The 10,912-nt window shown below is 36.7% G+C and overlaps 1 protein-coding gene across 3 annotated transcripts in view; it reads right to left on the minus strand.

Annotated features, from left to right (window-relative positions):
- The window catches only part of LOC110465024 (solute carrier family 28 member 3-like), an 18,223-nt gene extending 10,245 nt beyond the window's left edge, over positions 1–7,978 (minus strand). The window contains exons 1-2 of one of the 3 annotated variants that reach the window (XM_021520585.1): positions 7,841–7,978; positions 89–254 (exon numbers count right to left, since the gene is read on the minus strand). In XM_021520585.1, coding sequence (XP_021376260.1) covers positions 89–229 — 141 coding nt within the window. In that variant the 5' untranslated portion in view covers positions 230–254; positions 7,841–7,978. The other 2 variants (XM_021520586.1, XM_021520584.1) reach the window with 2 other exon arrangements.
- Between the last annotated feature and the right edge of the window lie 2,934 nt (positions 7,979–10,912).

Genomic DNA, 10,912 nt, shown 5'->3' on the forward strand with positions numbered 1-10,912 from the left:
GGGGGGGGTGTATGGTAACCCGGGGTTTGGGATGGGTAAACGATATTTGAACATATGACTATTATAATGGTCCATGCTGGTGACGTACCTTGTCATTGGTGGTGGCCTCGTCCTCCAGCTTCAGGGCGACATTGTCCACACCCACGCTACTCCCTAGGGCCGAGTCAGCGTCGCCATTTTTGTGGCCCAGAGGTTTCACGGTCTTCAACTCGACTCCTGCGGTTGACATGTTAACTGATGTGTCTCTCTGTCAGCTGTGTAGTAGAGTAAAAATATATACATACATAGTTTCTTCAAAATAAAAAAAAATAAAAAATAAATAAAAAAATGAATACTGAATATAAATATTATGACATGCTTCGTGTAATCTTCTAACGTATTGTACAAGACCACTTACGTCACGTTCCATATGTATAAAAGACAAATTCAGCTAAGTCATTTCAAAGATACCGGACACATTAAGATATATTCAACTCCCGTTACTCGATTCGATCAAAGACTCCTTGCTTATATTAAAAAATGTTATAAATTTCAGACTTTGTCTTTTCTGTAAAAATGATATAGAAGACGAATTCCACTTCATTCTAAAATGCCCCTCCTTCAGCGAACTAAGAATTAAATATATGAAATTACATTATCGTGTTAATCCCTCTGTCTATAAATTAATCAAATTATTTTCAACTGGTAATATCAAAGAATTAATTAACCTGGGTAAGTTCATATATCATGCATGTTTACTACGTTCTACTATGTTGGCTTCTAACTAGTTTTATTTGAAAGCTCTTAGATCATAAAAACACCTGTATTTAAATTATAAATTCCATATGCTGATTGTATCTTACAGCCTGTGCTGATTTTGAATGTACATTATATGAAATTTTCCTTTGAATCGATGAGCTGTATATGCTCAAGATGAAATAAAGAATTTTAATTATATTAGCATGCTAAACAAAACTAACCGTAGAAATATCGACTACCAAGATTCCCCTCCCTATAACCATACATTATGAGACAAACACATCCACGCCACCAGTGTTTGCCCTTTCATTGTTCAGTCCCAATCCCGGTGGACTTATTCCCTCTGTCGAAATATGACAATAGAGGTGAATTTCACCTTATTTAAGCATTGAACTGCTTTCAGTTGGCATTCATAGGCAATATGAATACTACCTGGACAAAGGCAAATTCAATGAAGTGCGCTAGTGATTCATGTTGGATTTGTCTTTGTCCAATTGGAATTCATTTTGCCTATGAATGCCAACTGAAAGCAGTTTAATACTTGTATTTACCATTTTGGGAATCTGTTATTCTCCCACCCTTTACACGTGTGTCTCCCGTTTTAGCCGGGAAAGATCAGCTTGTCACCCCCTAGTGGGGAAAGTCTCGTGCCGATTAGCACGTGTTCAATTGTGACGTCATTGAAATGCGTCATCGATAATTGTGACGTCATCAAAAGTGAATGACGATATGCATACCCCATGTGTTTTTGTTTCCAGTTTTTATTGGCATATTACTGTCGGTGGAGCTGTGACTGAAATAATAGGATGGGAGAAGAAGAATCATCCCTTACCTTGAGGGTGTAACAGAGAATTCTCCAACCCTCGGGGTGATTTTTTTGGTTGTCTTACCCTCGGCAGCGCCTCGGGTTAGACAACCAAAAAACATCACCCCTCGGGTTGGAGATTTCTCTGTCACACCCTCAAGGTAGGGAAAGATTCTATTAATCTTCTAAAAAACCAATAAAACTTAATATTTTTCAGCATTTAATTAAAAGAATGTATGTATCGTGTATGCTTGTTCAATGAATAGAACAGCATCACCCAGGGATGATCAGTGGTATCTAACGTAACAAGTATGACGTCATAATACTGATGACGTCAAAAATAGGTCCATGGCATTCTTAGCCTATATGAATGCCAACTGAATTTTGTAGAGTTATATAGTGGCAATGCCATACGATGGTAAATATAACTATGTATACAACTACATGTAAAGAAGGGATGAATACACCCTCAAATGTACGCCGCAATGAATTGCTCTGCTCCTGAAAACGTAGTTCGTATACGTACACTAACCATATCTCCTGTGTCGGGCCCCTTAACAATATAAAATTACACGAACATATGTAACAATCGACCCTTTCTCCCACCTTTTGTTCGAAATTGTGTATAACATTTAGGTTCTAAATCTGTCATAAAACCTTGGCAAAGCCTAGTCATGACAGAATTATGCACCCCCTGGAACAATGTACATGTAGAAGTCACCGGATCACAAATATCATATACACCTCATTAAGGTTCGCATATGATACATGTACCACAATATGAATTAGCTGCGATTACATGGAGGGATTTTACTTAAAAGAAATAAAATCTTAACATCTTTGCTATTGTGTAAATGCATGACTTTGTCCTGTGATGTAATCGTCACAAAAGACTGACGTCCTTAAATGACCTTGGCTGTTGCTGGGACGTTAAACCCTTAAAAACAAACATTCTAGAAGGGTGTACAAATTCATAAATACCATGCTTATCGCGATGAGTCAGTCGTCATGAGTATCATTTTATTAGACCCAACAATACTTGTCCTGGTGTTTCTTTTGAGTAAATAAAAGTTATATATATATTTAGGTCTGATTTTCATGCTGTGTCACGGTACAGGTGTAAAAGATATCAGTTACACCCTGTTGTAGACGACACAGGGTGTACACAGACTGTAGATATATGGACACACGTATAAGGGCAGGAAATGTGTAAAATGCAAAATTTCACATACATATATATATATATATATATATATTTTTAATAAACTTAATGAAATAGTGAATTTATAAGATAGCCTGGATTTCAGATTTTTGTCAAAGTACCCGTATTGAAATATAAAAAAACAACAACCCTTAAACTGTTTCGATTCTTAGATTCATACAATTTCATCGAAAGCGTCATCACGCTCTAACTTGATTCTTCCTCCAGGGGCTGGCAAGATTGCTATCTGTATTTTCTCTGCTGAACAACATTCTCTCTGGGTAAACCCAATGGCAAACAATATACAAAGACATTTGTCCAGAAATAGAAAAAGGACATACATGCACAAAAATGTATATTTAAAAAAAAAAAGTCCTTGTTTAAATCAATGTTCCCTGTGTTAGTGTCGCTGCCCTTTTTCATCCAACTCGTTTAGTTAAGGATCCTGTCCCACTACATTGTGGGTTTCCCTTTGATCAGTAATCTCCCTTTAACTTCCGTTTGGATATAACTGAAGCACAGATGGATCACGACACTTCCGTTAACTTAGTCTCGTTCAACCAGACTCTTGTTGTCTGCGCAAGTTAATTACAAGTGATCAAGCGTCTGGTTGACCGAGACTATCGTTAACTAGGAAGTTCAACCGGTGAAAGCGATAGTATATCAGTCTGAAGTCAAGGGTTCGAATCTCGGTCTAGCCTTCCTGGATTTTAACACTTAGAACACTGTTGTTGATAGTATTTTATTTATTTCATCTTTCTTATTTTCCCCAAATGATAAAACACATTTTCCAATGCGTGGAAGCTACAGTTTTTGGCAATGATACGGGGATCCTTATACAAAATGTTGACCACTTGCTAATGTTAGTGATGAGGCGGATGGCACAGTGGAATGCTCTGTTATGTACGAGGTTCGATTCCTAGGTCGGGCGTTGGTTTCCTCATTCCTTGAATGTTTCGGTAAATTGCAACCCATAAAACACATAGTTAGCCTGAACTCCTTACATTTTGTATTTTAGGTCCAAATAGCTGTAATAAATTATCATGCCCCTGTGGTAATACCGTCTCCATCCTCAATCCCCCTTCGACTATGTGGTTCCCTATTATGTGCCTTATTTGTTTTTTTAGCAAAAACTAAAAAATATCTTACATTCTATTTATTGAGAAATATTCAGTTCATTTTACACACCCTTCCTCAGTATTCCGCCTCGTTTCCGCCTTATTTGTTATTTTAAACTAAATATAACTTTTGCACCGCGTGTCATTGATGTTTGTCTAATTTAGCTTTTAACGACCTACAGCAAAACAGGAATTTGTAAAGTTACACTCGACACACTAAGGTATGACCTAGAAGTAAGTCAACCATGTCCACAGTGATAACGATGGGTAATGTGAGGCCCTGTTTTTCATTCTCCTCATTTGGCAGGTGAGTAAACAGACAGGATAGTGATCACCTATAGTTCATAATTTGTCGACATAACTTATATTATAAATAGGTGTCTTTGCTCAATTACCTATCACTCTATTCGAATCATAATTAAGACGGAGAATGTTTGTGTACCGATGTTTGCCCAGTTTGTAAAGTAAAACATCCTATATTTGATGATGATGGATATATATCAATGTGCATCATTTCCGTTTGATTCATTTAAGGAATGAGGAAACCAACGCCCGACCTAGGAATCGAACCTCGTACATAACAGATCAATCCACTGCGCCATCCGCCTCATCACTAACATTAGCAAGTGGTCAATATTTTGTATAAGGATCCCCGTATCATTGCCAAAGACTGTAGCTTCCACGCATTGGAAAATGTGTTTTGAGGCATGACTATAACTTTGATATAACTTTGATAAATCATTTGGGGAAAATAAGAAAGATGAAATAAATATAATACTATCAACAACAGTGTTCTAAGTGTTAAAATCCAGGAGGGCTAGACCGAGATTCGAACCCTTGACTTCAGACTGATATACTATCGCTTTAACCGGTTGAACTTCCTAGTTAACGGTAGTCTCGTTCAACCAGACGCTTGATCACTTGTAATTAACTTGCGCAGACAACAAGAGTCTGGTTGAACGAGACTAAGTTAACGGAAGTGTCGTGGTCCATCTGTGCTTCAGTTATATCCAAACGGAAGTTGAAGGGAGATTACTGTTCAGAGGAAAACCCACAATGCAGTGGGAAAGGATCCGTAACTAAACGAGATGGATGAAAAAGTGCAGCGACACTATAACACAGGGAACATTGATTTAAACAAGGACGACCGGTTTTTTAAAATTTGTATACAGTTTTCTGTGCGTGTATGTCCTTTTTCTATTTCAGGACAAATGTCTTTGTATATTGTTTGCCATTGGGCTAGGGTTAGGGTTAGTGTTAAACTGATAAACCGAGTGTGATTTCTGGTTATAACCCGTTAAAGGTCTGACAGACAAGATGATAAACTTCTATGGAGATGCCAGTTGGCGTGCTGCAAAGTTCTGCATTTAGTAGAATCTTAACTACATCGATGAACTCAACTTAAATCATCGTTTCCAGATTAACCAAGTTGTGATAGAAACACAAGAAGAGTACAGACTATCGCAAATTCATGCCGACATCAGACGAAGACAAGACAATACAGCTGTGCCTATCCCAGGGAATCGTGAGAAAGACTTATTGTATATTCAAATAGGCAAAGGGGAACCACAGAACATGTGTAGCAATAGTCTACATAATGCTTGTTTAGACAGACACGCTGGCCACCCCTTAAGCAGAATGTACCCAAATAGTATGCAACATCCTCGGGCAAAGGAGACTCGTGCCGTGTAAACGCCCTTTAACATCCAGTCCCTCTCCGGTCACGTGCAAGGGTGGGTGGCCTTTAGAGGAAATGAAAGTAAATCTATAAAATCAAAATCGTTCAGTTCGGGGAAGGGGAAGTTTTACCAAATTTGGTCCGGAGCACCCTTTGTCCAAAGGAACTCAACGTTACAGCTACATGCAAATGGAAGATGTGACCCTCCCTTGGGACAATGTAGTGGGGCTCAATAGTGTAACAATATTTGGTTTTGAGCATGTATGGGCCATAGGAACGTGTGGTGTGATTTTCCCAGGGAGGTTTGTCACAATGCAGGGATTTTGTATGCAAAGCTGTACCTCGATATAACAAGAGATATCTCTACTTTATATCCATATACAAACATCGCTAGCAAGATGAGACCAACACACCCATGCTACCAGCATTTGCTCTAGGGTCCTTCTCCACCCACGTGGACTAGGTCAGATGAGAAACGGTTGAGATCCCTACCCTAAAACTCCTTTTTTTTTATTTTATTGCGCATGAAGAGACAACCACATCCATGCTATATACATTTGTATGTACCATCATTGGGCTCAGGTCCGACCTCGCCCCTGGCGACTTAGTCACTGGGTCTAGATGGACCCGGTACAATAGTGTCATATATAAAGACCCCTTTGTCTGTTCTTAGCTTAAGCTTATATCAATTAGACCTATATAATAATTTGTAGATTAAACATTTTTTTAAATTAAATCATATAATAAATAGTAATTTAAGTAACTGCAAAAACTAAGAACGTTAGCAACTCTAACATTGCTTAAGGTCATTCCAATATGGCTGCAACACCAAACTGTATATCAAATTCAATAATGCATTCCGGTAGCATTAAACAATCCCTGTCACAAAAAAAAATCCTCCTCCAATATCACATGCACACTAAATTTCTGAAAAAATATTAAATAACTGATGAAAACACTCACATTTTAAATATTCATTTCCAAAGCTGAATAAAAGTCACGATTCAGGAAAAAATAGTTCAGGAATGCAAGTACAGCTAAGTTTTTTCATTAATTTCATTATTCATTGCAATTTTGCGTCATTCAAATTCCGTATTCCAAAGCTACTTTTCAGACAAAATCAACAATATTTTCGACAAATCATTTCTGCAAAGGTAATTATTGACATTGTTCTTGACATGAGTATACGAAGCGACTTCCATACTTTATTCATTTTGAGGAAAGTTATGAGCCCATTACAAAATATATACACTGACATGACGCTGTATGGAATATCTTAATTTGTAAACGCTCTATCATAAATTTGTTATATAGAACGACCTCTTGTTACACACGTCTGATCAGTTTTATACAAAATTGCCTGTGACTCTCGATAACGCTTTGTTCCGATTGAATGAGCATACTGACAAATACAGTTGCTCGGTACAAGGTGGTATACAGTATACAGTCGTGGGCTTGTATCCTATTTTGACGGAAACGTTATATTTCCTTCACCTGTAGGATATTAACTCGAAAACCTTACGTATTTAATAGAGATGAGTTTCAGACGAAATCCTTATGGTTCAATACTCATATATTTGTGAAAGTGCCCGTCGTTTTGTATATCGCTACACACATGTACAACCCACACACCCGTCTTGATTTTAGCCTTAACGGTATGACTATAATGAGGTCACACATAACTAGCGGTGTAATTCAATACAGAAGCCTATTGTAGGATAATTGACTGGTAAGAATAACATGCATGCTTAAATGACCAGCTAAGAGACATGTGTACGTTACCATTATATTATACAGGGTCCGGATACCCGTTGCCACAATGCTAGTAGCACCGGAATAACCCAAAACGCATAGTAAATACGACTACAGCGTGTGCAATGGAGCTCGGTAAACATTTTAGACCGAGCATGCCACTCAAAAGTGTGCATATATATATATTTCGGTCGTACGAAAATAATCGCTGAAAAGGACCTAGTATTTGAACATAAAAACATCTGCAAATATATACATATACATGTTTATGAAGATAATGTACCTTTACAAAAGAAAATCCCTTGAAGATGACATGCACGTTCGCTAAGGTCATCAAAACGTATTGGGTAAATGCATGATGTGCCAATAGATAATTAAGTGAAGAAATAAAGCCTACCGGGTAGAGCGTTGTTTTCTCTCGTAAGCTTTCTCTCCAATATGTAGTAAGACAGGTTTCACTCCAGGTAGTTGACAGGTGCTACACCTGAACACGTCTAGGAGATATCTATTCAAGTATTCACTGACGTCGACACGCATCAGTAACTCACCTTATTCAAGTATAATTATGTCGAACTGGTGGCTTGTCTGTACTAACATTGCCATGGTGTTTTATAGGACACAGTTTAATGTGATAGCATAAAACTACATGTACAATACAACGAAGGGAACAAAGCTTTAAACGTCCTTTAAACTCGTGAAACATTAAGGGAGAATGGACGACCCGAAAATTTAGTAAACAATGTATGCGTGTGTGACTTAAAAGTGAGTTCCACCGGAAGTTATCTGTACATGTGCGATATTTTAAACGAAAGGTGATTGCATTTGAATACTGGCGAATTGGTTTACTTCAAACATGAAAAAGACACAAAAATGCACGCATTGATCATTTAGATAATGTTTTTCATAAATCAAGGTCAATCACTTTAAAATAAATCCCAGATATAGCGTGTTATGTACCTCACGTCCTTATACGGATTCAGTATATAATGATCACGTAAATAAGGAATGTCGTTTTTGGCCTGGCAGTATTAAGTTCACTCGACCGTGTGAATTACAGGTGAAATACTCACCTGTACCCGTTGGTGGTCGGTACTGAGAACAATTTAGTTTATTCTATGACAATATCTCAGGAATAAAGTTTGATTGGTTGTAATGTATTGTTTAAGCATACATAGCAACGTATGATTGATTCATCAGTGATATGAAATACCAAATAATTATAACATCATGAATGAAGCATAATCTTGTACATTGCATGTATAAATGGACAGTATAATTCTTTAAATTATTATAAAGTACAAGATAAATAAATTATCGGAAGATGGACAGCTGTTATAAAATTACCTCACCTAAGTGTACTGTGGCTATCGGAAAACAGATGAGGTGACAACATTTTCTTAACAACCGGGGCTCAACAAAGAGTATGTTAATTATAAAAACAAAAAACAGGCATACAATTTGTTTACAGTGATGTAGTGATCAGGGGATGGACAAAACAATATGTGTTAACCTGGAAATAAACAAGAACTCAAATGTTATGAGTGAGTGTGAGAAAAAAACACAATAACCTAAGGTTAGAATCTAGACAGTTCTGACCAACTTGATCGCAGATATTTTCCTAAATTTCTGTTATGTACAGATAGCAGCTGGACAAATTTCTATGAAGATGGTCGGCTCCAGAAATATTTTTTAATGAACTTTTTACGAATATCAACATAGAGTGGACAAATCAGAACAAAATGGAACTCGTCCTCTACCTGGTTTTGATTACAATAACGGCATAACCTATTCGCCCTCGGAATATTACGATACCGACCTTCTTCTACGTATAACTGATGCGATGAAAGTCGTAATTTCGAAATAAGTGTAAGATACGCATCTGGAATAGACTTTGTTAGATAAAATTGTAACGTAAAGTTATCTATCAGGAATTTATACAAATAACATTTGGATGATCTTTCAGCAAATTCATTCCTTGTTTGAATAAAAACATCTGTCAAACGCTGCTTGAAACAATGTAAAAAAACCTTTCATTATCAACATAATGGGTTAACCAGACATTACCAAAACCAGAAGACAATAATAATTTTCTAACTTGACAGCGCCAATTACAGTTTCTGTGATTACATTCATCCATATCTTCATAAACTGACTTAAGAACACAATTGTCGCATTTAATTAGTTTCAACCAATATTTGATTATTGGACACTTCCTGATTATATGCAAAGGCAGACGTCCTAATTCCGAATATACCATAAAAGATGGCGTACTGTTTTTTACATTCAGAACCTTTTTAAAAAATCAACATGCACTTTTTCTACTTTGTCCGCAATGTTGAAACCCCATGTTTCGCAACCGTAATTAAGAGTGGAGGAAACATAGACATCAAAAACATTAAGTTTAGATTCTACATTGAGGGACAAATTGTTACAAATTCTTATCGCATTATACATACATTTGCTACCTTGTTCAGCAATAGTAACTTGAGTTTTTGTAAACTTACCATTAAAGCTGAGCAGTACACCAAGGTAATTAAATCTATCAACAATTTCTATTTCATTGCCATTAAAGTAAAAAAAAAATCGCCATCTCGTAATCTTCCGCCATTACGAAATACAACAATTTTTGTTTTTTCCATATTGACTGTCAATTGCCATTTGTCGCTATATTGATAACATTGTATGATTACAATACCTCGGGTTAAAGAGGAAATAATAATGTGCAGGGTAAACATAGTATGACACCAAAAGTGAGATGGGAACTCTGCGCATTTAAAGCAAAATGGTATATAGTTTAACTCATTTTGGTTAAAAAGACCAAGATAACAGGAATAAATGTAGTCGGCGTCGTTCATTTATATGAAACAAAGAACAGAAATGATGAACTGGTTTGGTTATTTCTCTTTCTCAAGGTCTCATAAGCAAGTGCTCCTTCCCATGTTTTATGACACATGTTACAAATGGAATGCATGAACTTTTGGAGGATTTCTATCTTGTTTTTACCGGACATTTAAAAAAAACAAAAAAAAACAAATTCTTCAAAATCAATTTACTTGTCATTTACTTGAAGATGCACGTTCCAGACGATACCTTTCGCGGTTTGTGTTTCCTATATGTATCATAGGTCTGTTCTCATTTGTTCACCAATACCTGTGGGCTAGGACCGCTTTGTCTGTGCATTTTTAACTCCGAAGTTCAGTATCAATTATATGGAATCGTTCCGTCAGAAGAAAATGTCAAACATGGGACTATCCATCCACATATCGCGTACATAACAAAACGCGTAGACATCTTAGATTAACAGACATTACGCAGTATTTTTGTAGTGTTATTTGGTAAATGAATCTTACAGACGATTGGTGGATGATCGGACGCTACCGCAACATCAGCAATGAGTAACGTCCTGTTGTATATTGCATGTATTTGACCATGTTTGTATATTTTTATAAACACGCCTTTCCAGAAGTCACACGTTGGTTGCGTCACACGATCATGCAGGCATTTTTCTCTATGCTTTTTATTTTTCAAGTTAACCATACTTTCATTTAGATATGACTGGTTGATATATCATCAATTCTACACGTGTTGATTAATGAATCGAAAATGGCACTTTGTCATAT

The sequence above is a fragment of the Mizuhopecten yessoensis genome, unplaced genomic scaffold (assembly GCF_002113885.1).
Source record: "Mizuhopecten yessoensis strain PY_sf001 unplaced genomic scaffold, ASM211388v2 scaffold11047, whole genome shotgun sequence".
Lineage (NCBI taxonomy): Eukaryota > Metazoa > Mollusca > Bivalvia > Pectinida > Pectinidae > Mizuhopecten > Mizuhopecten yessoensis.